The 24,005-nt window shown below is 36.3% G+C and overlaps 2 protein-coding genes and 1 pseudogene across 3 annotated transcripts; 2 read left to right on the forward strand and 1 right to left on the reverse strand.

The window, feature by feature from the left end:
* Positions 1-1,185: 1,185 nt before the first annotated feature.
* LOC143541645 (uncharacterized) lies at positions 1,186-4,449 on the reverse strand (annotated as a pseudogene). The gene is made up of 8 exons (XR_013136785.1): positions 4,116-4,449; positions 2,639-3,186; positions 2,459-2,509; positions 2,253-2,360; positions 2,072-2,167; positions 1,893-1,984; positions 1,758-1,817; positions 1,186-1,623 (listed from the first exon to the last, which is right to left on the reverse strand). The product of XR_013136785.1 is annotated as an uncharacterized LOC143541645 (transcript).
* A 1,264-nt stretch (positions 4,450-5,713) lies between these two features.
* LOC143541637 (uncharacterized) lies at positions 5,714-15,095 on the forward strand. The gene is made up of 18 exons (XM_077034409.1): positions 5,714-5,871; positions 7,163-7,443; positions 7,593-7,718; positions 7,888-9,525; positions 10,084-10,167; positions 10,746-11,232; positions 11,312-11,475; positions 11,900-11,937; positions 12,487-12,565; positions 12,682-13,101; positions 13,195-13,278; positions 13,368-13,508; positions 13,635-13,741; positions 13,861-13,984; positions 14,072-14,215; positions 14,282-14,428; positions 14,525-14,647; positions 14,744-15,095. Exons 2-18 carry the CDS (start codon positions 7,171-7,173, stop codon positions 14,963-14,965), a joined length of 4,401 nt encoding a protein of 1,466 aa, XP_076890524.1. The 5' UTR covers positions 5,714-5,871; positions 7,163-7,170; the 3' UTR covers positions 14,966-15,095.
* Positions 15,096-19,109: 4,014 nt separating this feature from the next.
* Positions 19,110-22,006, forward strand: LOC143541660 (uncharacterized). The gene is made up of 2 exons (XM_077034431.1): positions 19,110-21,726; positions 21,844-22,006. Exon 1 carries the CDS (start codon positions 19,228-19,230, stop codon positions 21,649-21,651), a length of 2,424 nt encoding a protein of 807 aa, XP_076890546.1. The 5' UTR covers positions 19,110-19,227; the 3' UTR covers positions 21,652-21,726; positions 21,844-22,006.
* Positions 22,007-24,005: the final 1,999 nt, after the last annotated feature.

Below are 24,005 nucleotides of genomic sequence, written 5' to 3' on the forward strand. Positions count from 1 at the left end.
AAGGTTTTAATGTTACTAGTAATTGTAATTTTGCATTCATAAGGAGTTATTTTAAAAGTCTAACTAATAGTTTACTTTATTCTTTTTTTTTATTTATTATTTATTTTTTCTCTATCAATCCATCGATTTCTCAACTTCTGGCTCTCCAACGTTGAGCTATCCCAAGCCGGTATGCATTAGGGCATTGATTTGCAATTTCGCGACTGAATGTTTCACAATTGATTATTGCCAAGAAAACTATGTTGCGACTCAATCCCATCAGTTGATATTTGGTTCGATTATACAATCAAGCGGCTTGCAACTAGTTTTAAGTCCGTGATTATATTAATAAATGCACCTAAATCGGTTAAACTTGAATGGATGTAACAGCTTGTGTTTGCTGATATGATTGATCGTATTCCATTTGTTTGATTACACAAAACCGTTGAAACTTTAATGTGGTTACTAACTTTTAATTTTATTAATCGGTTGATATCATTTAAATAGATTTTGTCTAGGTTTGTATGCAAATGTGATGTGGTCATTATATGTGTAAGGTTTAACTACTTCATAATGAGTTGACCGTAACTCCCGCAAAAGCAACGACACACCGCCCTCACATGGAGAGTTTTAGTGCTCAAAGGCTTGTTACATTTTACTGTAAGAATTTGATCGGTCCCGATTAAGATTAAAATTTTATCAAATCAGGATGGTCCTTGGTGTAATAAAAAGTCCATACAAATATGATGTAGCATCAACATAGTGTGCCAATATCATATTAGACAGTACAATAGTGGGACTATTGTGGACGTCAAGTCCTATAAACAGCAACCATAAATGTTTTTTTTTTTACCATTTCTTTTTTGACAAAGGGTTGAAGCCCATAAATACTATATTATCAAAACAGAAAGAAAAACAAAAGTTTTTAAGGCAGATCACACTATTTCCATGATTAACATCAAGTCATTGACAAGTTCATAATCAGTTATAAGCTAAAAATTAACTGATGAGAACTATAACAATTTTTTCTCACATATTATAAAACTGCTTTTAACATTATTAGAAAAAATATACATTAAATCAAGTATATAATCCGTTATAAATTAGCTACAATATCTGTTTTTGTTGGAATTTTTTTTTATAATTTGAATTATTAATTATAATGCTTAGGCTAAACTAACTGAGTATAAGTTGCAAGCCTAATGCGTTAATTAACTGCGAAACTGTAATGGTGTATAAAGCTTGTAATTTAAAGAAAGCATCTACTCACGCCCAAATATGCGAAACCACATTGCAGATACTTTGTACGTCTCAAGTGCCTTTGTATATTAACCGCTCTGTAACTATACACACACAACAAACCCCTTTAATTCCAACACATGGTTGACATGACGAAACTAACTTGTCAAAAAAGGTGTAACCATTCATTGTCCAGTGAACATGAATCAAAATGTGATAACTAGCAAAATGTTCCCATTATTAATTCTGTCAATGTTCTCTTGTGGCTTTTTCATGGTCCACATCATATTCATATAACACACACATTGTCTGTCACAAAATGAATTCAAAATTGTCTCATCATAACAAATATGACTCCACCACCACACGCCCGAATTTCTCTTGCACGTCTTTTGGCGTTTCAATCTGTTGACAAGAATCAAAACATAAAGTTAGAAAAAACAAAATCATCATAGTGTACAGATCGATTTGGGTTATGTTTCACCCATATCAAGTCAAATGGATAGATTAAAAAGATATCTTAAATGTATTTCACTTACCGCATTCAGACCCTTAAAAAGAGCTTTCACTGTGTTATGTGGATTTCTTGACCCAACAACCTAAAATAGCAAAAGTTAGAAAGCAACCAAACCTTGTTCACCTAAAAAAGAATCAAGTTCTGTTATTATTATTACCTTAGACTTCACATTCTTTAAACCAGCTAGATTTAAGATAGTCTGAACAGTTCTGCCAGCCTTCATGCCACCCTCCCAGGCCAAAGATACACCTAAAATAAAGACAAAAGCAAACAAAACTTGATTAAAACAAACTCATTAAATCAATTTCTAAAGGGTCACAACACATGAACACAAACCTTGGTTTTCTTATAAGAAGTCTGAATGGCATGTGCAATCGTGTGATCTTCATGTCGTTCCACATAATGCAGATTTTGAAAGCATTTCTCATGAGCCTGTTTATTCACATGCAATAGTAAAATATATGATTGATTATTAGTTGCATATGTTTTTTTAAAAAGCATGAAAATAACAAATCACCTTCTGACATGCAGTAGGGACTGCTGGGCCTTTTGCCTTGGCAAAACCAATGACACCATGATAATTACCACAAGCAAGCATTACTGTGTATTTAACCAATTGCCCTCCCTATAAAAACAACAATCACAACTGTATTTAGAAAATAAAATAAAATAAAATAAAAAACTCTAAGCATAACTAATAAAATCTAAAATCCAATGGCTTACCTTTGTAACCTTGCATGTCCTGTTAACATCAATAAGTTTCACATCAAAACCCTGTCATTAAACAAAACAAACCTTAGATATAACAAACATGAAATGAATTACAAGATATAAGGTATCTCAGCATGCCAAGTCAGCATTAGACTAATAACAAATAACAAAGTTAATGGAAAAAAGGCTTACTTTTCTAAACTGCGGTCTTCTTATCTTCTCAGTCAAGGAATTTCTTTCTTCAGCAAGATCTCTAATTTCTTCCTCCAAAACCTTCCCTTTTCTTCCAAAAGTATGATCCAACTGTGCTAATTTCTCTTCGAGCTGCCTATCAATAAAATTTAACTTTTCCAACACTAAATCATCAGTCCTTTTAACATCATCAAATTCTTCTTCTTCTTCTTCTTCATCATCATCATCATCATCATCAACCCGTGATGCACTTTTTGTCAATGATTTTCTACTTTCAGCATCAGAATCTTCAGCAGGATCATGTTGTGATAGCATATTTTGAATGATACCATAGTTAGCAGGGTTATTAGGATCATAAGCTTCCTTCCACTTAACTATTCTGATTGCCCTGTTCAGCTTTTGTTGAAGAAGAAACTTGTCCTTACCACTGGCTTCTTTCAACCGGTTCATCAAATCACCAATCACACGATACTCAGGCCGTAAGGCTAAATGTTTCTCCTCAAATTTGTCAATTTTATTCATCCACTTGAATGCATCATCAAGATTCTCTGATCACAGATGGTATTATCATTTCAAAAAATCAAGCATAAGCTTAGATTATAAACAAAAGTATGTAATAACTACAATGCTAGCTAAAAAAATAAAAGCAGGCTTGCAAAAATTTGAATCTAGCATCAGGCCTGTAAACAACTGAACGTTCAGTCAACCGTCTAATAGATTCTACGTTTATGTTCATTTATAACATACATGAAAAAAAAAATTTGTTCATTTAGTCAAATGAACGAACATGAACACATGTCGAGTTTGTTCATTTATGTCCATGAACATTTGTTAAGTTAAATTCATTTATGTTTGTTCGTGCATATATTCATTAAAAAATTTAGGTTCATTACAATTTAGTTTAAATTTATGAAATTACAATATCACCGGCTACTTTTATATTTTTTAGGTCCAGCAGTTTGATGTTCACATTTCCTTTTAATGGGTCTTTGCTTAGTTAAGTTTGTTTATGTTCGTGAATCGGTTGTTTATAATATTAACAAACAAACATAATGAGCACGTTCAATTTCTTAACGAACGAACACGAACAGAAAAACCCAGTTCGTTTAATCGTTCCTGTTCAATCGTTTGTTTGGTTAAAAGTTAAACAAACGAACACAAACATGCCCCGTTCGTGTTCATTCTGTTCGTCTAAAGGCCTATCTAGCATAGTAGCAGCTAGAGGTGGTGAAATATGTGGATTGAATAATGGGTCAAAATGAAGAACTTGTGCAGAACGGGTTGAGTTGACCTAAAACACATTGTCCAATATTTTAGTTTCTCAGTCTGCCAAATATGATTACAAAAATTACATTATTTCAATAATAATCAGCTTTATTTTAATAATCTAAATGAAAAGGGTTTTGCATTAAAATACATTTTGGATGACATATCACCCATTCGCATACAAAAGATAAGATGAATGAACAAAACATACCCGATTTAGTGAAATTATCAAGAAGCTCTTCATGACGTCTCAATTTCTTGTCTTCTATAAATGGCTTCAGGAGTGAACCTATGATCATCTTCTTCGTTTTCAGAATCAGTGGGTGGTTCTTCCCTCATGTTAAGTATACACGGGCCAACCTGTTTCTGATTCTCTTTCTCCAGTTTCTCAATAAGTCGACTCACACCCATGTAATCCTCATCAGCTGTACCCAAACCGGCCTTCTTTCTCTGCTCTCTCTCCCTCTGTTTTTCTCTCTCTACTTCAGCTAAAAGCTCGCGAACGACTCTATCACCGGCTGAGGATGACATGGATAAGAATCGCATATTCCTGTTATTCCATTTACAATCACAAGATTCGTAGTAACAGTTTGGCTAGGAAAAACATGCTGCAATCGTTGTGATGTATGAAATGTTCGGGAAAAAGAATACGGTTTCAGTTGGTTGAGAACGGCTTTTGATGCCCGTGATTTGCTCATGATGTTGAGTGTAGACATTTTCTTCACCACTACGCAGGTTTCATGCCAGGTATGTTAGCAGTGCCTGTAAAGACCAAATCATCTCTATAAATAAATTACAAGTTACAACTAGAAAACAAACTAAATAGTAGAGGTGTGCACGCTTCGGTTCGAGTCAGTTTTGGGCTAAAACCGAACCGAAAACCAAAACTTAGGTTTTTGATATCTATTAGGTGGTGTGATATCTGCATAAAGTGTCACGACCAACCCGCTCACAAAACATGAAATACACAAGCATAATCATATAGTTGTTTACTAGAAAAATATGACAATATTTGTTTTAAGATTTTGTACAATCAAAAAATATCATGAGTGCAGCATGACATTCAGGCCTGGATCCACACTCATGTAAAGCCATGTGGCTTGTTTGGATTGACCTAGTAACGTCTTTCATATATAAAATGTCACCAACATTAGGGTTCTTTCATGAGTGGGATATGTTCCTCTTCTATTCCATTTACCACACATACATACATCATACTTGTAGAATTTGCTAGGCGTCAGTCGGACGATAAGGTAAGGACTATCGATTAATCGGATTGGAATTTATATATAGTTTATGAAATATACAAATATGTACCTCTTAGTTACAATGTTACTTCTGGTGCATGTGAGCTTTCACAATCACTTTTGTTTTTTAAGCTAATGTTTCTTTTTTCATTTGTTAAAACTTACTAAGCCAAGAATACTATTCAATAAAACATAAAATCAATGCTTATTTGATAACTTACTAAGGCTTGAGTACCATCCAGAAAACCAATTTTTTTTATAACAAATTACTAAGCTAAAAGTACTATCCAGTAAAACATGAAAATGACGATGAAACTGCGACGTAACATTTCGTGGTTTCGTTTCGCTAGCAAAGCCGGGTCTCCGCCGACGAACCGAACACCCCAATGTTCTACCCGCTGCCAAGTTACTTATACAAGCTATATACATGTACGGCTTAAAAACGACAATTGTTTAGTTGCATAAAAAAAACCCGAACCCGAACCCGATCCATAAGTCTGCAATCCACATCCAAAATACCGAATAAATCAAATACGGGTTTAGGAATTGAGCAGCTAGCAGTAAAAACAAACAAAACAAAAAGAAAGCCCTAACTGAATTGAATTGAATCCACCACAAAACCCTCTCCTCCGTGACCGTGCGTCTGCTCCGTCGCCGGTATACTCCGCCGTCGCTGTCTGCCGCATCGTCATTTGAGCTCTAACGTCGTTCACAACGCAGGTTCGTTTGCAGTTTCACTTTCATAGTTTTCTACACTATTAAGAATACAACGTGTTTTAATTTGTAATTCATAATAATAATAATCACATGTTAAGAAATACTATTGAGAATGAATATATGCGATTCAGTTGTAATTAGCGTAATTACTCTGTTACTGTCTAGTGCTATATCTTTAACTTATTCAAAACCATTAGTTACAGCCTCTCAATTAAATTAGATTGCTCTATCCATACCGTTTCTGATTAAAAGTTCAGTATTCCACTGTACAATTAATATGTCTCCGTTAACCGACTTTAACCGAACCTTATGTTTTTTCAAATTTTATTATACCTTTATGTCCAGCTTCGAGCATTTAAATTTATACTCCACCTGTTTATAACTGACATCGAAACATCATAATTGAGCTTGGAACACCATAACCCAATCAACTTTTAACTAGAACAAAGGAAAAAATTAAATAAAAAATACACTGGACATTTAACTGAACTTAACCAAAACCGAACATTCGGTTATGATTATGATGGTTATGATTAAGCAGTCTTTCATAGACGAACCTCGGTAATGGTTATGGTTAAGCCTCCATAACCAAACCTAGTCGACTTTGCATACCTCTAGTACTAGTTTCCATAGCTGGTAACTTAAATATATACGAGAAGTAACTGGTTCTTTACACCTATGTTTCTGTTGAAAAAATTAAGCTGCACGCTTGCTGTTCTACAAGTGTAGATAAATTTTTGATGCAGTTGTTGTATATCTACTTGTTTTAAAATATTAAATGCTTTATGTTTCAAGATTGAATGTTGTAATTGTCGTGTTTGGTTGTACACTTAGTTTGCTGAGTTTTGTTAGATTTAAGTTAAAAATATAGATGTGTAAGTTGCATATTGCTTATTGAAATTAAGATGACATCTGTGATTACTGATTAGTCACATCGGCATGCTAGTGGTTTGCTACATATAGGAGCTACTATATTATTGTAACAATATTGTAAATAATGTATAATTGGCAAATAATACTGGTGACTGGTGCTTGAGCCAGACTCCTTTACTTTTAGGAACCTCTAGATGATAGTGGGATGGAGTTGGTTTAAGTGGGGATACTATGGTGAATTTAAAAAACTTGGATAAGGCCAACTTTGATTGTTTTTTTTACCATATTTTATAATAATGCTCATGCCATAGACTACGTTGAACATCACATTTAAAAGTGGAGACATTAACTATAGTTGTTTTAGAAAATCAGTATTTAATGAATTTCAATTTTTTGTTCTTTTCTGGATATAATTTTGCAGATAAGACAATGGAATTCACATCTCAAGGGCATGGCTCTGAGCCACCTGTTGAAGGGAAATCTTCTCCACATTTGAATCCAGCTGTTGCACCTGCTTCGGTTGCTGGTACACCCACCTTAAAGGATGAAGACACTGCAGGCACTAAGTCAATACATGACTCTGACTCAGCAAATCATGTTAACTCACATGGTCATGTTGCTTCCACCCCTTCATTTACATACAATGTGCCTCCAAATGCTAATATAAATTCTGAGAGCCCTCATCAATCATCATCCAGCACTGTTAGTGGACCACTTTGTAACCTATCGTTTTTGTGTTGCTGGAAGTGTTCTAAATTTTCAATCAAATACTAAACTACATCACATAATTTTTAAAATCATTGCAATCCTTGTGTATGTATTGCCAACTAACTTTTTGATTATAACTGCAGGCTATGATAAATTCACCAAGTTCTTCATCTCTTCCTAGACTTCCACCTCCTGTTCCTGCTAGTTATGGGCCTTCATTCTCATACAACGTTCCAGAAGCTGAGATTGTTTCATTCCATTCGTCAACGGTAGGGATATTTTAGTCAATACATTTATGGTCTTATGGGCCAGCCCTAGGCTTATGTCAGCCGGCCCTAGAAATCTATTGTAGATCTATAAATATAGAACCTATTGTATTATGTTAAATACAATCAATATACAATCTTTCACCAAGTTTATCTTGGTATCAGAGCTTAGGGTTCTGACCCTCCTCTTTCTGCCGCCGCTCTCCACAATACACTCATATCATCTTTCTTCTTTCCAGATCCATTACATACCATGGCTGATCAACAACTTACAGCCTTCACCACCACAGAGAAAACTTCACACAACTCTCATAAGTTTGGTTTCACTCTATCCCCTACAAACTATGGTCACTGGAAACTTATGATTCAACCCTTTCTCACCACACATAGCCTATTCGGTTATGTTGATGGGATTATTCCATGTCCTCCTCCCACCATCTCCGCTCCAAGAACCTCTGCAAAGGAGGATACAACACTTGTCACCCAATCAAACCCCAATTACACGATCTGGTTGTGCAATGATGCACATGTTAGGATGCTAATTATCTCAACCATCTCTGAAACATCCTTTCAACACGTGCAAGGTGTTACCTCACGTGACCTTTGGCTTGGTCTTGAACGAGCCTATGCCCCACACACTTCTTCTAGAGAATTTACATTGAAGGCACAATTGTTAAAAATACAAATGGAGAAAGACGAGACATCTGCTGCATATCTTGCAAGGGCACAAGAGTATGCAAATGCCTTTGCAAATATTGGCCAACCCATGCCCGACAAAGATATTGTCATGCTTGTTGTTGCAGGTCTTCGTGAGGAGTACAACGGAGTCAAACAAACCCTCTTTGCTAGACAATATACAGCTGTCTTCAACGAACTCCCTGGTCTTCTTGAAGATCATGAGTTTATGATCCAAAAGTCAGCCCCTGCAATTCCAAATGCTCAAGCTTTTACAGCTGCCACAGCAGCTAGTACACCTTCGGTTCCAACTGATACAGTTCAGGCACTTCAACAACTTGTTAGCCGTCTTGGTTTTCAGTTACAACCATCTTCTGTTTCATCACCAGCCACCGCACCTCAAGCTTTTTACACAAACAGGCCCGGTCAGTCCAACTATAGTCGCGGCCGTGGTAATCGTGGCGGTCGTGGCAGCCGTGGGAACAACTTCTACAACCGCAGCCAGGGAAGCACCTCTCGTAATTCAGGTCAAGGTCAGTTTAGTTGGGCTTCAAATCAAAACATGGTATGGGGTTCTTGTAACAGGTGTGGAATTGGACATGTGCCATCTGAATGCCCAAAACGAGATCCCTCCACCTTCCGAACGAGACAACTGTCCACCAATTATGCAGATTATCGCTTACAAGCATCTACTTCGTGGCTTCCGGACACAGGTTCTAATCACCATGTAGCACCAGATTTGTTTGGTTTTGACTCCGCAGAATCTTACCACGGTGATGATCATCTCCGTGTTGGTAATGGTAACGCTCTTCCCATTTTACATATTGGTTCATCAAAACTTTTCTCACCTAACAAAACCTTTCACTTAAACAATGTCCTTCATGTACCTGAGATCAAACAACACCTTCTTTCTGTACAAAAATTTTGTGAGGATAATCATGTTTATTTTGAATTTCATGCTACATTTTTTGCTGTGAAGGACAATTCTACCCACACTACCCTCCTCACGGGTCCAAGTGACGATGGACTCTACTCTATCAAACTACCACTCCCATCAACATCCAAAAGTTGCTTTTTCGACATCTCAAGCTTCAACAACCACATGGCATCAACGTTTGGGACATCCACATTCCCAGTTATTTCAGACTATGCTTTCTAAATATTGTTTACCTATTTCTGCAAAGACTTTTGATTCTCATTGCATTGCTTGTTCTGTTGGAAAATCTTCCAAACTTAATTTATTGTCTGCTGATTATAAAAGTACTCGTATTTTGGATTTAGTTTTCTGTGATGTTTGGGGACCAGCCCCTATGACTTCGTTTGATGGTTATAACTACTTTCTTTTGTGTGTTGACCATTTCTCTAAATTTATGTGGTTGTTTCCTTTAAAACAAAAATCAGATGTGTTTGCCACCTTTACACAATTTGTCACTATAGCTGAACGACAATTCTCCACTAAACTAAAAACTGTGCAGACCGATTGGGGTGGGGAATTCAGAAATCTTTCATCTTTTTTTGCCTCTATTGGCGTTATTCACCGTCTCTCTTGTCCTCACACTAGCGAACAAAATGGTGTTGTTGAAAGACGTCATCGTCATGTTGTTGAAACGGGCTTAACATTAATGGCACAATCCCATGTCCCTCAAAGTTTCTGGCATTATGCTTTTGAAATTGCCGTCTACCTAATAAATAGAATGCTGTTCCAAGAGAAGTGTCATCTAATGCTGCTAATTTTTCATATAATGGAAATCACCAGTTACCTCAGAAGGACCAGTCTGTATGTACATCTTTTTAAGTTTTATAAATGAAGTTTACTGCAGACATGATTGACTACACCTTTTTACTCCTGATGTTGACATAATCATAGGTTATGCGGATTTATTTATTTATTTGGTAGTTAGTATGTACACTATGATCATAATTAGCCTACATGCAAACTAATTCCGTAACAAAAGACTTGGACCGGGGACGAATCACTTTAGGTAAGTTGGCTGTTGCTACAACTTGGGTATTGTTAGAACTTAGAAGAATTTGATGCTTATTGGTTAATGGTTACTGCTTCCATTAGAAAATAAACACAATTTGACATTTGACGCAGACATACTTAGGACGCAAATTGATATAAATTTATAATGATAAACATTGCTCATTGTTTTGGTTTTGTGTTCATAGCTAGATATCTATCCTATTTGAATGTACTTGAATGCCATTAAGCACCTCCTTTTTTTGGGAAATGTAATCTTAATGATGCCGTGTAAGCTAGTTTTTTTTTGTGGGGAGCAAATTGTTTATAATCGAGAAGCCGAGAAGCCTCATCTTTAGACTAACATGCCATGGTTGATTTATTTGTAACAGAGTATTACAGGACCTAGTGTGTCTTCTGCTTCATCCGCCCCTCATTCTGTTTCACAGCATGCTTATTCAACTTTAGGTGTCACATCGTCAAATCCAAACTTTGCTTCACCTTCATTTAGGATGCCGTCTGGACCGCCTTTTCAACCGCCTCTGGGTGCACCAAGGACTCCTGTAACACCTGGTCCACCTGGACGACCTCCAGCTACCCCTGTTCAACCTAGTCCATCTCCTCAGCAACCGTTTTATGCCACCTATGGTTCAAATCCTCCCATGATTGGCCCACCTCAGGGAGTCTGGCTTCAACCTCCACCAGCTGGAACCTTGTCAAGACCACAGCTTTTACCATATCCACCTGCTTTTTCTGGACCCTTTCTTTCTCCAGCTCAACGCATGCCACTGCCATCGGTCCCACCATCCAATGCTCAGCCTCCTGGTACTTCAATTGGTGTTTCAGACAGCATGCCACACGAATTACCTCCAGGGACTTGTATGTGAATATTGCGAATTTGTGATTTCAGAACATAATATTGCCCGCTTGGGTATTTATGTACATATATGTTTTGCAGACAATAGCAAGCCCCCAAATGCTGTTGGTGTGAAGGAAGAATCTGTTGCTGGTGATGTGCTGGATGCTTGGTCAGCACACAGGACTGAAACAGGAATCATATACTATTATAATGCTGTGACAGGACAGTCCACATACCAGAAACCTGTTGGTTTTAAGGGAGAGGTACATTTTGTTGTCTTGACTATTTTCTGTGCATAATATGATAAATACTAAAATTGACTGTACAGCATACTGTATATGCGAGTTTAATACCCTAGTTTGTGATGCCTTTGGTAATTGTACTCTATAGTTGTTCAACACTTCACTCATGTAGGTTAAAGTTATTGACAAGAAACATTGCTGGTTATACCCTTACATATAATATATAGGGAAGTAAAGGGAACAATAGTGTAGTTAATGTGGTTTTCTGACTTTCTCTAATCTCACATTCAATTTACGTAGTTGTCTTTTCTGTTAGGTAGCTTAATTTGTAACCAACTTGATGCTTGTTAACATCATTGTACTAATCTATTGTTCTATGTGTACTTTCCCTGAATGAACTAATATATTATTTTCTCTTTTTTTGTTTTATACTTCCTGTTGGCAGCCTGATAAAGTTTTCGCACAACCGACTCCAATTTCATGGTGAGTGATTTGCATATTTCGTTTGTTTACACCGCTTTTTCCCTTTTCATCCGTAGTCATGTTTAAGTTTGAAATGAACAAGTATAATTATGGTATTATAGAATTGTTCTTTCCTCTATGGAGAGAAATATAATTGATAACATAGATCTTTGGCTGTTCTTGAGTAAGGTTATATCAGTGCTTTTAGGAAGATATATCATATATGGTGATTGACGACCTTGGCCAGTATCAAAACAAAATCATTTACAATGAATTTTATTTTTCAATCTATTGCTACTTGCCAAAGTCAGGTTTCCATGAAATGAAACACATTAAAATAGAGTGTTATTTTTTAGGGTATTAGGGATTGACTCTTGTTTTAATGTTGTTTCTGCTGTAGCATTGTTTTACTCACAATCTCACATTGTCTCTATATATGGGTTCTCTTCTTGCTGTGTGCATTTTGAACCTTAATTATCTCACCTTTTAGATGTTTAAACTTTTATATCTTTTCATTCATTACTTTACTGTAGGTTTCTGTTTTCTTAATTTATTTTATACTTGCTTCAGGGAGAAGTGTGCTGGCACAGATTGGTCATTAGTTACCACAAATGACGGGAAAAGATACTACTACAATTCTAAAACCAAGGTAACACAAACTTATTTGCTATAATAAAGTTTTACTATTTCAAGTTGACTTGCATATTTTCTATATTAACATGTAACTATTTATACAATAAACTAATTGTTCATCTGCTTGGTCAGCTGAGCAGTTGGCAAATACCCACAGAAGTGACTGAGCTAAGAAAGAAGCAGGAAAGTGACGCTTTAAAAGAACAATCAGTATCAGTACCAAATGTAACTACTTTAACTGAAAAAGGATCTGGTCCATTAAGCTTGAATGCCCCTGCTATTACCACAGGTGGCCGTGATGCCATATCTCCTGTCCCATCATCTGCACTTGATTTGATAAAAAAGAAACTGCAAGATTCCACATCTCCAGCTACCACTGAATCTGATCTAAATGGCTCTACACCAGTTGATCAAGTAGGGAAGGGCTCACATAATGAGAACGGAAAAGACAAGGTTAAAGATAATGGCGATGGAAATATTTCTAACAGCTCTTCAGATTCAGATGATGTGGACACTGGACCAACTAAAGAGGATCGTGCTATGCAGTTTAGGGTATTTTTATTTAGTTAATTATTGTTATTGTAAAGCAAACATTGTTCTAATATATTTTTTTAATATTAAGTCTTTTACTTGTGGAACACACAGGAGATGCTCAAGGAGCGTGGGGTGGCACCATTTTCGAAATGGGAGAAGGAACTTCCTAAATTTGTGTTTGATCCGCGTTTTAAGGTTTGCCAAACTCCAATATTTGTCACTTGTTAGGTTACCAACATGATATTTTACTGTTGTTAATTGTAGAAATAATATTCTTCTTGTAGGCAATACCAAGTTATAGTGCTCGAAGAGCCATATTTGATCATTTTGTAAGAACACGTGCTGAAGAAGAACGCAAAGAAAAACGAGCAGCGCAGAAGGCAGCAATCGAAGGTTACAAGCAGTTGCTGGATGAGGCGAAGGAGGTTTGATTTAAGTCTGTCTCTAATTTAAATCTCATAAGTCCTTTTTTTAATCATAACCCATAATACAAATTAATTTTAAGTAATTTGAGTTATAATTTGTTGCCATCGTTGTCATCTATCATTTAGGATATCAACCACAACACTGATTATCAATCTTTTAAAAGAAAATGGGGCCATGATCCAAGGTTTGAGGCCCTGGAGAGAAAAGAACGTGAAGTGTTACTAAATGAAAGGTAACTAGTTGTACTTGTTTTATATTTGCAATTTATATAAATGAGTCTTGGCAAAATGTTTCATGACATTCATGGGCTTTTATGTTGTTTGTAAATTCCTAATATTTATTATGTTACAGGGTTATTGCACTAAAGAGGTCTGTTGAAGAAGAGGCTCGTGCAAAACGTGCAGCTCTTGTTTCTGGTTTCAAGTCGATGCTTAGGGAAAACAAGGACATTTCCTCAGCTTCTCGTTGGTCCAAGGTTAGGAAATGTGTATATATTTATATTGAAGTTTTGTTTTATTCATTGATCACATATTAATCTGTTTTTTTACTTTTGATCTTGAAGGTTAAGGATATATTTAGAAATGATCCTCGATACAAGTCTGTTAAGCATGAGGACAGGGAAGATATATTTGATGAGTATATTTCTGATCTAAAGGAGTCTGACGTGGAAGCTGAAAGGGCAGCAAAGGCAAAACGTGATGAGGAGGTATGCACAAATTTGAAAACATTTTTGTTGTGGTTATCATAAGTTCTTACTTAATAAATAACGTAGGAGAAATTGAGGGAAAGAGAGCGGGTATTGCGTAAGCGAAAAGAGCGAGAAGAACAAGAAGTCGAGAGGGTGCGCTCAAAAACTCTCAGAAAGGAAGCTATTGAGTCATATCAAGCATTACTTGTAGAGACAATTAAAGATTCACAGGTATTCTTTTATCAAAGTTTAAGGCAATATTTTGTATCTAAATAGTTTTAATTGGTGATAATAATTCTTGATGTTTATCTTTTAAATTTTGTTCAGGTTTCATGGACGGATGCAAAGCCTAAACTAGAGAAGGATCCTCAAGGGCGTGCAGCCAACTCATATTTAGACCAATCAGATCTTGAGAAGCTTTTTCGTGAACACATTAAGTCATTGTACGATGTAAGTTGTATTAAACGCTTCAAATCACAAATTTAGACTTTTTACAGTTTTTCATGATTCGTGTTTCTTTTAACCTTGTGTGCTGTCATGTTTCAGAGATGTGCAAATGAATACAAAGCTTTGTTAGGTGAAGTAATAACCACACATGCAGCTACAAAAGAATATGAAGACGGTAAAACAGTTTTTACTTCATGGTCAACAGCCAGACAACTGCTCAAAGACGACACACGATACAACAAAATGCCAAGGAAAGATAGAGAATCTTTGTGGCGGCGGCATGTTGAGGACCTGCAACGAAGGCGAAAAGTCAGCAGTTGACCAAGATTCGGAAAAACATGGAGATGGTAAAACAGTTAGTTCAGTTGATTCTAGGAAACATCTTTCAGGATATAAGAGAAGCCATGATCGCAGGTAGATTTATATGGGGCTATATATCATTTTGACATCTTATCAGCTTGCTTATGGTCTCATATATTTTTTTTTCTTTGTTTTTTTCGTATACTAATTATGTTTCGGGTGAAGATATATTACCGTATCGTTTGGTTAAGGCGCCGATTGTTATGATTAAATTAGAATTTTGTACTTTTGTTTTTTTCTATATGATCACCAATTAGATTATCTTTTCTACTTTGGTCAACTATAGCCTTTTTTTTTATTTTTAGGACTATTGGTTTTTATTGGTCCCAAGTATTTCATTTTTGCCGGCGCTGGTCAAAACTATCACTTTAACTGCCAACGGTCCCAACTTTCACACATGTGTCTGCCACCAGTCCACGACTAACCGAGTACTAACTCCGTTATGTTTTAGCTGACGTGTCCATCCTACGTGTTAAAAAACGTTGACGTGGCTGCCTGCGTGTATATTAATAACAAAAAGTCCTCCTCCTTCACAAATCCACAAATCTGCAAATTAAAGTCAAAATCAAACTCATACCCACAAACCCTAGACTCCTCCGTACCATCACCTCAACACCGGACCTCCACAAACCCGAATCCGCAGCCGAACCGGATCTCCCGAAGCGGACACCGATTGCCGGAGCCAGGGTTGTCTCGAATTGGGGAAATTGCAGCCGGAGCCTCCGTGGTGCCTTTCCGACTCGAATTAACCGATCCTAAAGCTACCGAACTTGTTCCTAATCCACCGCCATGGTTTCCGGTAACCGAACCTGAGTTATTAACATTCTGAGCTTCAGTGGCGGTGGCGGTGTGTATCGATGTCTGTGAGGAGTTGTACGGTGGTGGATGATTGTTGGATCCGTCAGGAGATGAGGTATCGGATGATGATTACATGGTGGTGCCGATGTCTGTGAGGAGTTGTACGGTGATGGCAATTCGAGATTTGGTTGGATTTGATTTGGTTGAAACTGTGGATTCTCGTTCTCTGTGCGACTTGCCGGGATTCGTAACCGCGGTGGTGAGGCCGACGTTCTGGAGCGGCGACGACGGCGTGGTTATTAAGGTAGGCCGGAAACTGAAGCGACAGAGGGGGGGGCTGCTGTGGTTGCAGGTGGCCGGGGAGTGGGTGGCGGCGGCGGAGTGGTGGTGACGGTGAGTAAGAAACATGAAGAAAGAAGGAAGGAGAAAGTTAGGTTGAATGGATTTGGTTTGGGGGGGTACTTGTATATAATAATAATAATAACAATATTGTTTTATTAGAAAAAGCCACGTCAGCAACAAAAATGACACGTCAACGTTTTTTAACACGTAGGATGGACACGTCAGCTAAAACATAACGGAGTTAGTACTCGGTTAGTCGTGGACTGGTGGCAGACACATGTGTGAAAGTTGGGATTGTTGGCAGTTAAAGTGATAGTTGGGACCAGCGCCGGCAAAAATGAAATACTTGGGACCAATAAAAACCAATAGTCCTTATTTTTATTTGAACAATATTACACCTGCAGAGGTTATTGAGCCATTGACCTCCTATTTTATTATATTTTGATCAACTTTTCATCCCATCAAAGTGACAATGATCAACTATAGCCTTCTAAGTTGTACGTATCTTTCTTTTAATATAGAATAATATTTCATTATAGATTTTTGTGTTCCATCGTTTTTACTTTCTCTTCAAGTTTGATGGATCTTTCACTAAAAACACTTGAGAATCTTATGTAACATGAATATCACAAGTGATCAATATTAAATTAAACCTCATATCATTTAAATAACCATTAGTTATATGTATCAGTTTGGGATAAATCGAATATCTTATTTTTAATTAAGACGATGCTAGTTTTACAGTGCGTTGAAAACATATTATAAAAAAAGGTACATTTTGAGTGCGTTGAAAACATATTATAAAAAAAGGTACATATTGAGTTATGAGCATTCATATCCACTTCACCAAATAACGTTAGTGGAGAAGTATAAATATGTAGTATTTATATAATTTGAAAAATTACTGTTCACTTTTTAATATTTTTTAAAATAACTTTTTGAAAATTGTGATGCGTAAAGAAAAAAGAAAAGGGAATTCTGCATTTTGTCTCCCTGGAAAATAACGTCGCGAGATGGAATAACCACTGAAAAAGATTTTGCGAACTTTGACTCCCTATGTTACTCTGGCGGATTCTTCAGACTCCTACCGTCAGTTGACCGTTAGTTGACCGTAGGTATTTTAGTAATAATACCAACATATTAAGGGTATTTTAGTAATCATCTAATAAATAATAAATAATAAATATAATAATAATAGTAGTAATAATAATAATATAATATAATAATAACAATCTTAAACAGCAGCTTCATCATCCTCACAGCTTCACCAGATCTTCACAGCTTCACCATCTTCATCAGCTTCATCATCTTCAACATCTTCATAACATCTCATCTTCATCATCAACAACCTCAAATCCTCAAACCCACCACCAAGTAATTCCTCTTAATCTCATTATCTTCATCATTAGTTTCATAACAATTAATCAAATCCTCAAACCATAGATTTCATCACTCAAACCCTAAAATCTCTCAAATCCCACCACCAATCGCTTCAATAATTCAATCACCGCACCCATAAATCATTCTGATCAAAACCCTAACCTCCGGCACCACGCCGCCGCCACGGCAGCCACCGCCACGGCAGCCACCGCCACCATGGATTCCGGTCGCGGACAATGCCGGAAAACCACGAAGTGGAAGAAGAATATGCAGGTGGAGAAGAAGATGAAGATGAGTTGTCTGGATTCAATTCGGTGTTTACAACTTCTAATTGGTTGCTAATTGCTACTAATTGTTGCTAATTGTTATGAATTAGAACTGAATTTGTGATCGTTGGGGTTAGGGTTTGATGGTGACAAAGCCGTGGCTACAACCGGCACCAACGTATCATCCGTTAGTATGATGTTATAACCATCCGTTAGTATGATCGTTGGGGTTAGGGTTAGGGTTTGTTGATTTGATGATGAAGATAGGAAGATGATGATGAGGAAACCCTTAACCAAGTGAGGAATATATATTTCATGTTGTATAGTTATAACAAACATTAGTTTGGTTCAAATGGTTTGTTTTGTTTGTTGTTAACCGAGAGGTCGCCGGTTCGAACCCTACCCTCTACACGATTTGGATTATTAGTTTTAGAATTAATTAAAGGCTCAGGGGTAAAATAGTAATTTCAACCTTTTTTGTTCAGTCAACGACGGGTCAACTGACAGCAGGAGTCAGAAGAACCCACCGGAGTAACACAGGGAGTCAAAGTTAGCAAAATGTTTTTCAAGGGTAAACCCATCTCGCGATGATATAAACCAGGGAGACAAAATGGAGATTTCTCAAAAGAAAATGTAATAATAAAGAAATAAAAAATATTATTTAATTGAAAAGATGAGAGTAAATGTAGTTATTTTAATTGTAATTTTAGATTTAGAAATAGGGGAAAATATGTGAATACATTTAGACAAGTAAAATTATTACTTTGTATTTACATAATAAAAAATATGTTTTAACTTTTAGCTCTCGTTATACCAACGCCATTCTTAATATAAATAAAACAATTACCAATTCTTTTACTACGTTAATAAAATATAACTAGGGGGCATTTAACTTCGACTCACTAAGTCGTTACAAGACAGTATGGGAGTTTTGTTACTTCGTATTTCAGAAATAAATGAATTTTATACCGTTCATTTATTTATTCTATATATAACATAATCAAATGACGTAAACAATATTAATTTCTCATTGGGCCTTGTGACGATGTGTTATTGGAACAAACTTTTTTATTTTCTTATATATTATTATCATACGACCCCTAAACTTTATTAATTTTTTTAAATGATTAACGTTTCTACTTATTTCTTTATTTAATCTAACTTACGTTTTAACCCTGGGACTTCAATAGAGTTATTAGTTTAGTAAGAGTTCATATTTTTTCTTTGAATAATTTTCTTTTATTAACATTTTCTTTTATAAAGTTTTATTTCTATAATTAGTTTTTTAAAATCGTTTCTCTTGTGTCACTCCGCCGTAAAACCCCATAAACCCTTCATCCACACTCAAACCAGACGGCTTCAATCTCAATAACAACACATCGAATTCAAACCTATCAATTCCCAATAACCAAATTCAAATCAAATGTTATCATCTCCATGTGGGTTCCTTTAATCAGGTCAGTTTCTCGCCGGAATTTGCCTAAATACGACCTATTTTTCCGATTCAGTTCAGTTTCATCACTTGTTCAGTTACCTTTATCCGACGTATCAGATTCCGGGTCAGAAGAAACCTACCCATTTCCCAAAACTAACAAAAATATTAGCTTTTTCGATCATGCCCACCAACTGTTTGATAAAATGTCTGTTACCGAAACACTAGACTACCTAAAAGAACAGCCCGGTACCGCATTGGGTTTCATCGCCCAGTTGAAAGAATGTGGTTTTACCCATGATGTTACAACTTACATGGCTGTTATACGGTTTATGTGTCACTGCGGTATGATTAAGCGGTTGAAGTTTTTGTTTTTAGAGGTTATCGAGGATAAAAATGGGGGTTTGGGTTTTGGGTTTACGATTTCGGAGTTGTTTGATGAGTTGGTGAAGGAGATTAATGTGGATGATCGGAATTCGTTGGCTATAGCGGTTGATGCTTTGATTAAGGCGTACATTAGTGTTCGGCAGTTTGATGAAGCGTTTGAGGTGTTGTTGAGGATACAAGGTCGGTTTGTTCCGTCTGTGCTTACGTGTAATCTGTTTATGAACCGGTTGGTTGAAGAGGGTGAGGTAGATACGGCTGTGGCGGTTTATGAACATTTAAAGATGAATGGTTTTTGTTCGAATGTGTACACGTATGGGATTGTGGTTAAAGGGTTATGCAGGACGGGACGTGTGAAAGAAGCTGAAGATGTGTTAAGAGAAATGCAGGGAACTGGAGTCGAGCCTAATACGTTCACTTTCGGTTCATATATTGATGGGTTTTCCTCAAACGGAAACGCAGACTCAGGTTATGTGTTGCTTAAAATTTTGAGAGAGTCACGTTTACCCGTCGATGTTTATGCTTATGCTTCTGTTATTCGCGGTTTTGTAAGAGAGTCAAAGTTAAAAGATGCGGAGAACGCGTTTTTTGAAATGAAATGGTCAGGCATTGTGCCTGATGCTTATTGTTACGGGGCATTAATCCAAGGGTACTGTACAAACAAGGAGATTCAAAAGGCCTTGGCTCTTCGTGATGATATGAATGCAAACGGTATCAAAACAAATTGTGTTATTATGAGCACGATCATGCATTGTTTGTGTCGTTTGGGGAAGTTGTCTGAAGCTGTATACCAATTCATAGACGCATTGGAATCCGGGGTTTTTCTTGATGAGATCTCCTTTGCAATTGCTATTGATGCTCTATGTGAACTAGGTCAAATGAGTGACGCGGTTGTGTTGCTGGAAGTGATGAAATCAAACAAAATGAATCCAGATGTTAAGCACTACACAACTTTGATCAAAGGATACTGTAATCTTAAAGACCTTAAAAGTGCTTGTGAAGTCTTTAACAAGATGAATGTGGAGGGTTTAAAACCCGATACAGCTACTTTCAACGTGCTTATTGATGGGTACTCAAAATGTGGGCTTTATGTAGAGACAATGATTCTTTTAGATAAAATGAAAGCCCTGGGTTTAGAGCCCACAAGTGTTACACATAATATTGTAATTGAGGGCTTATGTAAAGGTGGAAAGGTAGAGGAAGCACAATTGTTTTTTAGTAATCTTGAAGAAAAGAGTTTCAATAATCATGTTGCTTTGATGAACTGGTACTGCGACTCAAATAATTTTAAAAAAGCTTATGAATTTTTTCATGATTTGTCCAAGCAACGAAAAGCCGAGCCACTAATGAAAAAAAAATGTTGCCTGAAACTTCTTAGTGGCCTCTGTGAAAAAGGTGAAACTGATAGAGCATTAAAGGTGTTTAAAACGATATTAAAATCAGAATGTGTACTGTCTATTATTATGTATAGTAAATTAATGGCTGCATATTGTCGGGCTGGAGATATGAAAATGGCCCGTTGGGTTTTTGATACGATGAATGCGAGAGGAATACCAGCCGATGTCGTATCCTACACGATTATGATACATGGTTATTTTCTGGTGAATTGCGTAAAAGAAGCTCATGATATTTTCTATGATATGATATATCGCGGTATACAACCTGATATCATAACTTGTACAGTATTATTTGATGGTCATTCTAAAGTGGAACGAATAAAAGGTAGCAGTGGAGAAAACGAGAGCGAAAAGAGATATTTGATTAAAATGCAAGAGTTGGTTCCTGATGTTATTTACTACACGGTTTTGATTGATCATTATTGTAAATCAGACAACCTTCAGGATGCCAGGCGTTGTTTCTTTGAAATGATTGAAAGCGGTATACAACCAGATACTGTTGCATATACATCTCTAATAAGTGGCTACTGTTCTAGGGGATTTGAAGAGGCTCAAACACTTTATAATGAGTTGCTATTGGCAGGGGTCCCACCGGATGCAATGACCAAGTTATTTTTTACAAAGTGCACAAAAAGCAGTAAGGGTTAATGGTGACTAAACCTCTTAGTAGCATGAAACTATGCGTAAACCACTTGTATGCGCTCATATAACGCCAAAACCAAGGTAACACGAGCTTATAACAAAGTTGACTTGCATTATTTTTGTGTTGACATGGAAACTCAGTTTCAAAGTTTACAATTGTTTTATAAATGAAATAAATCTCTTATCTGTTTTTGTCAGCTGAGTAGGTGGCAACTACCAGCACAGATGTGACCGGGTTAAGAAAGAAGCCGGAAAGTGACGCTTTAAAAGGAAAATCAATATAGGGGCAGAAGGCAACTGCTTTTAACTGAAAAAGGATCAGTATCCATTGAGGTTAATATGCACTTGATTTGGTAGAAACACAAACTGCAAGATTCTACAGCACTTGCTACCTCTGAATGGGCTACATACTGATAATGGAGAAAATAAAGTAAAAGATGATGACGGTGATGGAAATATTCAAACAGCGCGCTCTTCAGATTCAGATGACGTGCACGAGGGACAGTGCGATATCCAGTTTAAGGTATCTTAATATTTTGTTGATTATTGTTATTGTGACACCAATGTTCAGGGAGTGTGGGGTGACCTGTATTCAAAACGGGTGAAGGAGCTTTTTAAGCTTGTGTTTGCATTGCGCTTTAAGGTTTGCTAAAGTCGCAACATTCGTGTGTTGGGTTTTAGGTTACCAATCTGATATTTTACGGTTGCTGTTTAATTGTATATATATATGCTGTTTAAAAGTTCTCATAGAAGACAACGGTTCGAATAATCTTGTACACATAAAATTGTAAGTTGTATATCTTTTATTGTTCGTTTTGTATACGATATTGTACTAGTATTTCTCACGAATAACGAGAGTATCATTATTTTTTTTTAGGAAAATTGGATTTTAATAATCCCTATTAAATGGTATTGGCCGATAATAATCCCTATTCGTTTTATCGCCACTGGCGGTCCCAAATTCAAAAAGTTGGCCCCCAATGGTCCCCCGTTAAATATGACTTAACGGCGTTATAGTTTTTTCTGAATTTCAAACCAATGTTTTAGGGCTTTTGGTCGTTAAGAGGATACGAGTCGATTGGTGTAAAACTTAGTTTGAAATAATGCTTCAAAATGACGAAACAATGCTTACAATTAACCAAAATCGAGTCGTTTTGATCATTGTTTCGAGCTAAGTTTTACACCAATCGACTCGTATCCTCTTAACGATCAAAAGCCCTAAAACATTGGTTTGAAATTCAAACGAAACTATAACGCCGTTAAGTCATATTTAACGAGGGACCATTGGGGGCAGACTTTTTAAAATTTGGGACCGCCAGTGGCGATAAAACGAATAGGGACTATTATCGGCCAATACCATTTAATAGGGATTATTAAAATCCCATTTTCCTATTTTTTATCATTAATTTTAATAAATAAAGGTGAACAATTTCCTACATATACGTGTTTTCTGTAAAAGAAATAGTTTTGATTTTTTGTTTGCCCGCCCATACGGCCATATAAAGCATAAACCATAAAGTTAGGACAACATGTATATGATATTTTTTGTATTACTAGTATTTGTGTCCATGCGATGCAGCACATAACCGTAGAAAAATGAAAGCTTGAAGTGGGCTCGACTACTTGTACGTTTATAATTTGCTGACTTGCACATTGATACTCACAACTCCCTCTTTGAACAAAATATTGCTTACGGCATTAAACAATCTCTTTATTTCAAATGCAACTCCGTTTGCATACTGGAATGCTGAGAAAATATAAGTTAAAAAAATCATGTCTTCGGTTTTTTTTGTGTTTGTTTAGGTTAACGAACTTAAGTTATCAAAGAAAATAAAATTATTAATAAATTAAATGAGTTATATTTATAGATATATATTGCTTACGTTATAAGCAGTGAAATTGAAACTTAAAAAAAGTGAACCTGAAGCGCTACCATCAAATTTAAACCAGGATTAATAACAGAACCTTTTGCTTTTTACTCAAGTGAGTTGCCATTTTAGCTAGAAATCGACCAATTAAAACGATACATCAACGATTCAAGGAATTTAACATCACACAACTCTATCTTCATTAAGCAAAAGACTCCTTTATGCTTTCTTGAGCAACCCATTAGATATGGGTCTTGTCTTAAATGGACACTTTTGTTACAAACAAAATGTAAATGGAGACATCTATTGCAAATTGTAAAATATATCTGAAGTATTCAATAAACCCATACAAACTGTCACATCAGATTTTAAACTTCACTTTCCTTCCACAACTATAAACCTCCACAAACCTAAACAATTGGGTGTGCCATTGATACTTGCAGTCTAAAATTTCCTTGAAGGTTGGAATTGTTAAGAGTTGAAGAAATCATT

Source organism: Bidens hawaiensis, unplaced genomic scaffold (genome assembly GCF_021521415.1).
Source record: "Bidens hawaiensis isolate Kalapana, Puna unplaced genomic scaffold, B.hawaiensis_p1.1 tig00012634_1, whole genome shotgun sequence".
In the NCBI taxonomy this organism is placed as follows: Eukaryota; Viridiplantae; Streptophyta; class Magnoliopsida; order Asterales; family Asteraceae; genus Bidens; species Bidens hawaiensis.

What these genes read in the sequence shown, in the direction of transcription:
- LOC143541660 (XM_077034431.1), top strand. Translation starts at nt 19,228, where the DNA reads ATGTGGGTTCCTTTAATCAGGTCAGTTTCTCGCCGGAATTTGCCTAAA.
- LOC143541637 (XM_077034409.1), top strand. Translation starts at nt 7,171, where the DNA reads ATGGAATTCACATCTCAAGGGCATGGCTCTGAGCCACCTGTTGAAGGG. An exon ending in TGCTGGATGAGGCGAAGGAG is followed by an intron (nt 13,509 to 13,634) that starts GTTTGATTTAAG and finishes TCTATCATTTAG; the next exon opens with GATATCAACCACAACACTGA. An exon ending in GAAGTGTTACTAAATGAAAG is followed by an intron (nt 13,742 to 13,860) that starts GTAACTAGTTGT and finishes ATTATGTTACAG; the next exon opens with GGTTATTGCACTAAAGAGGT.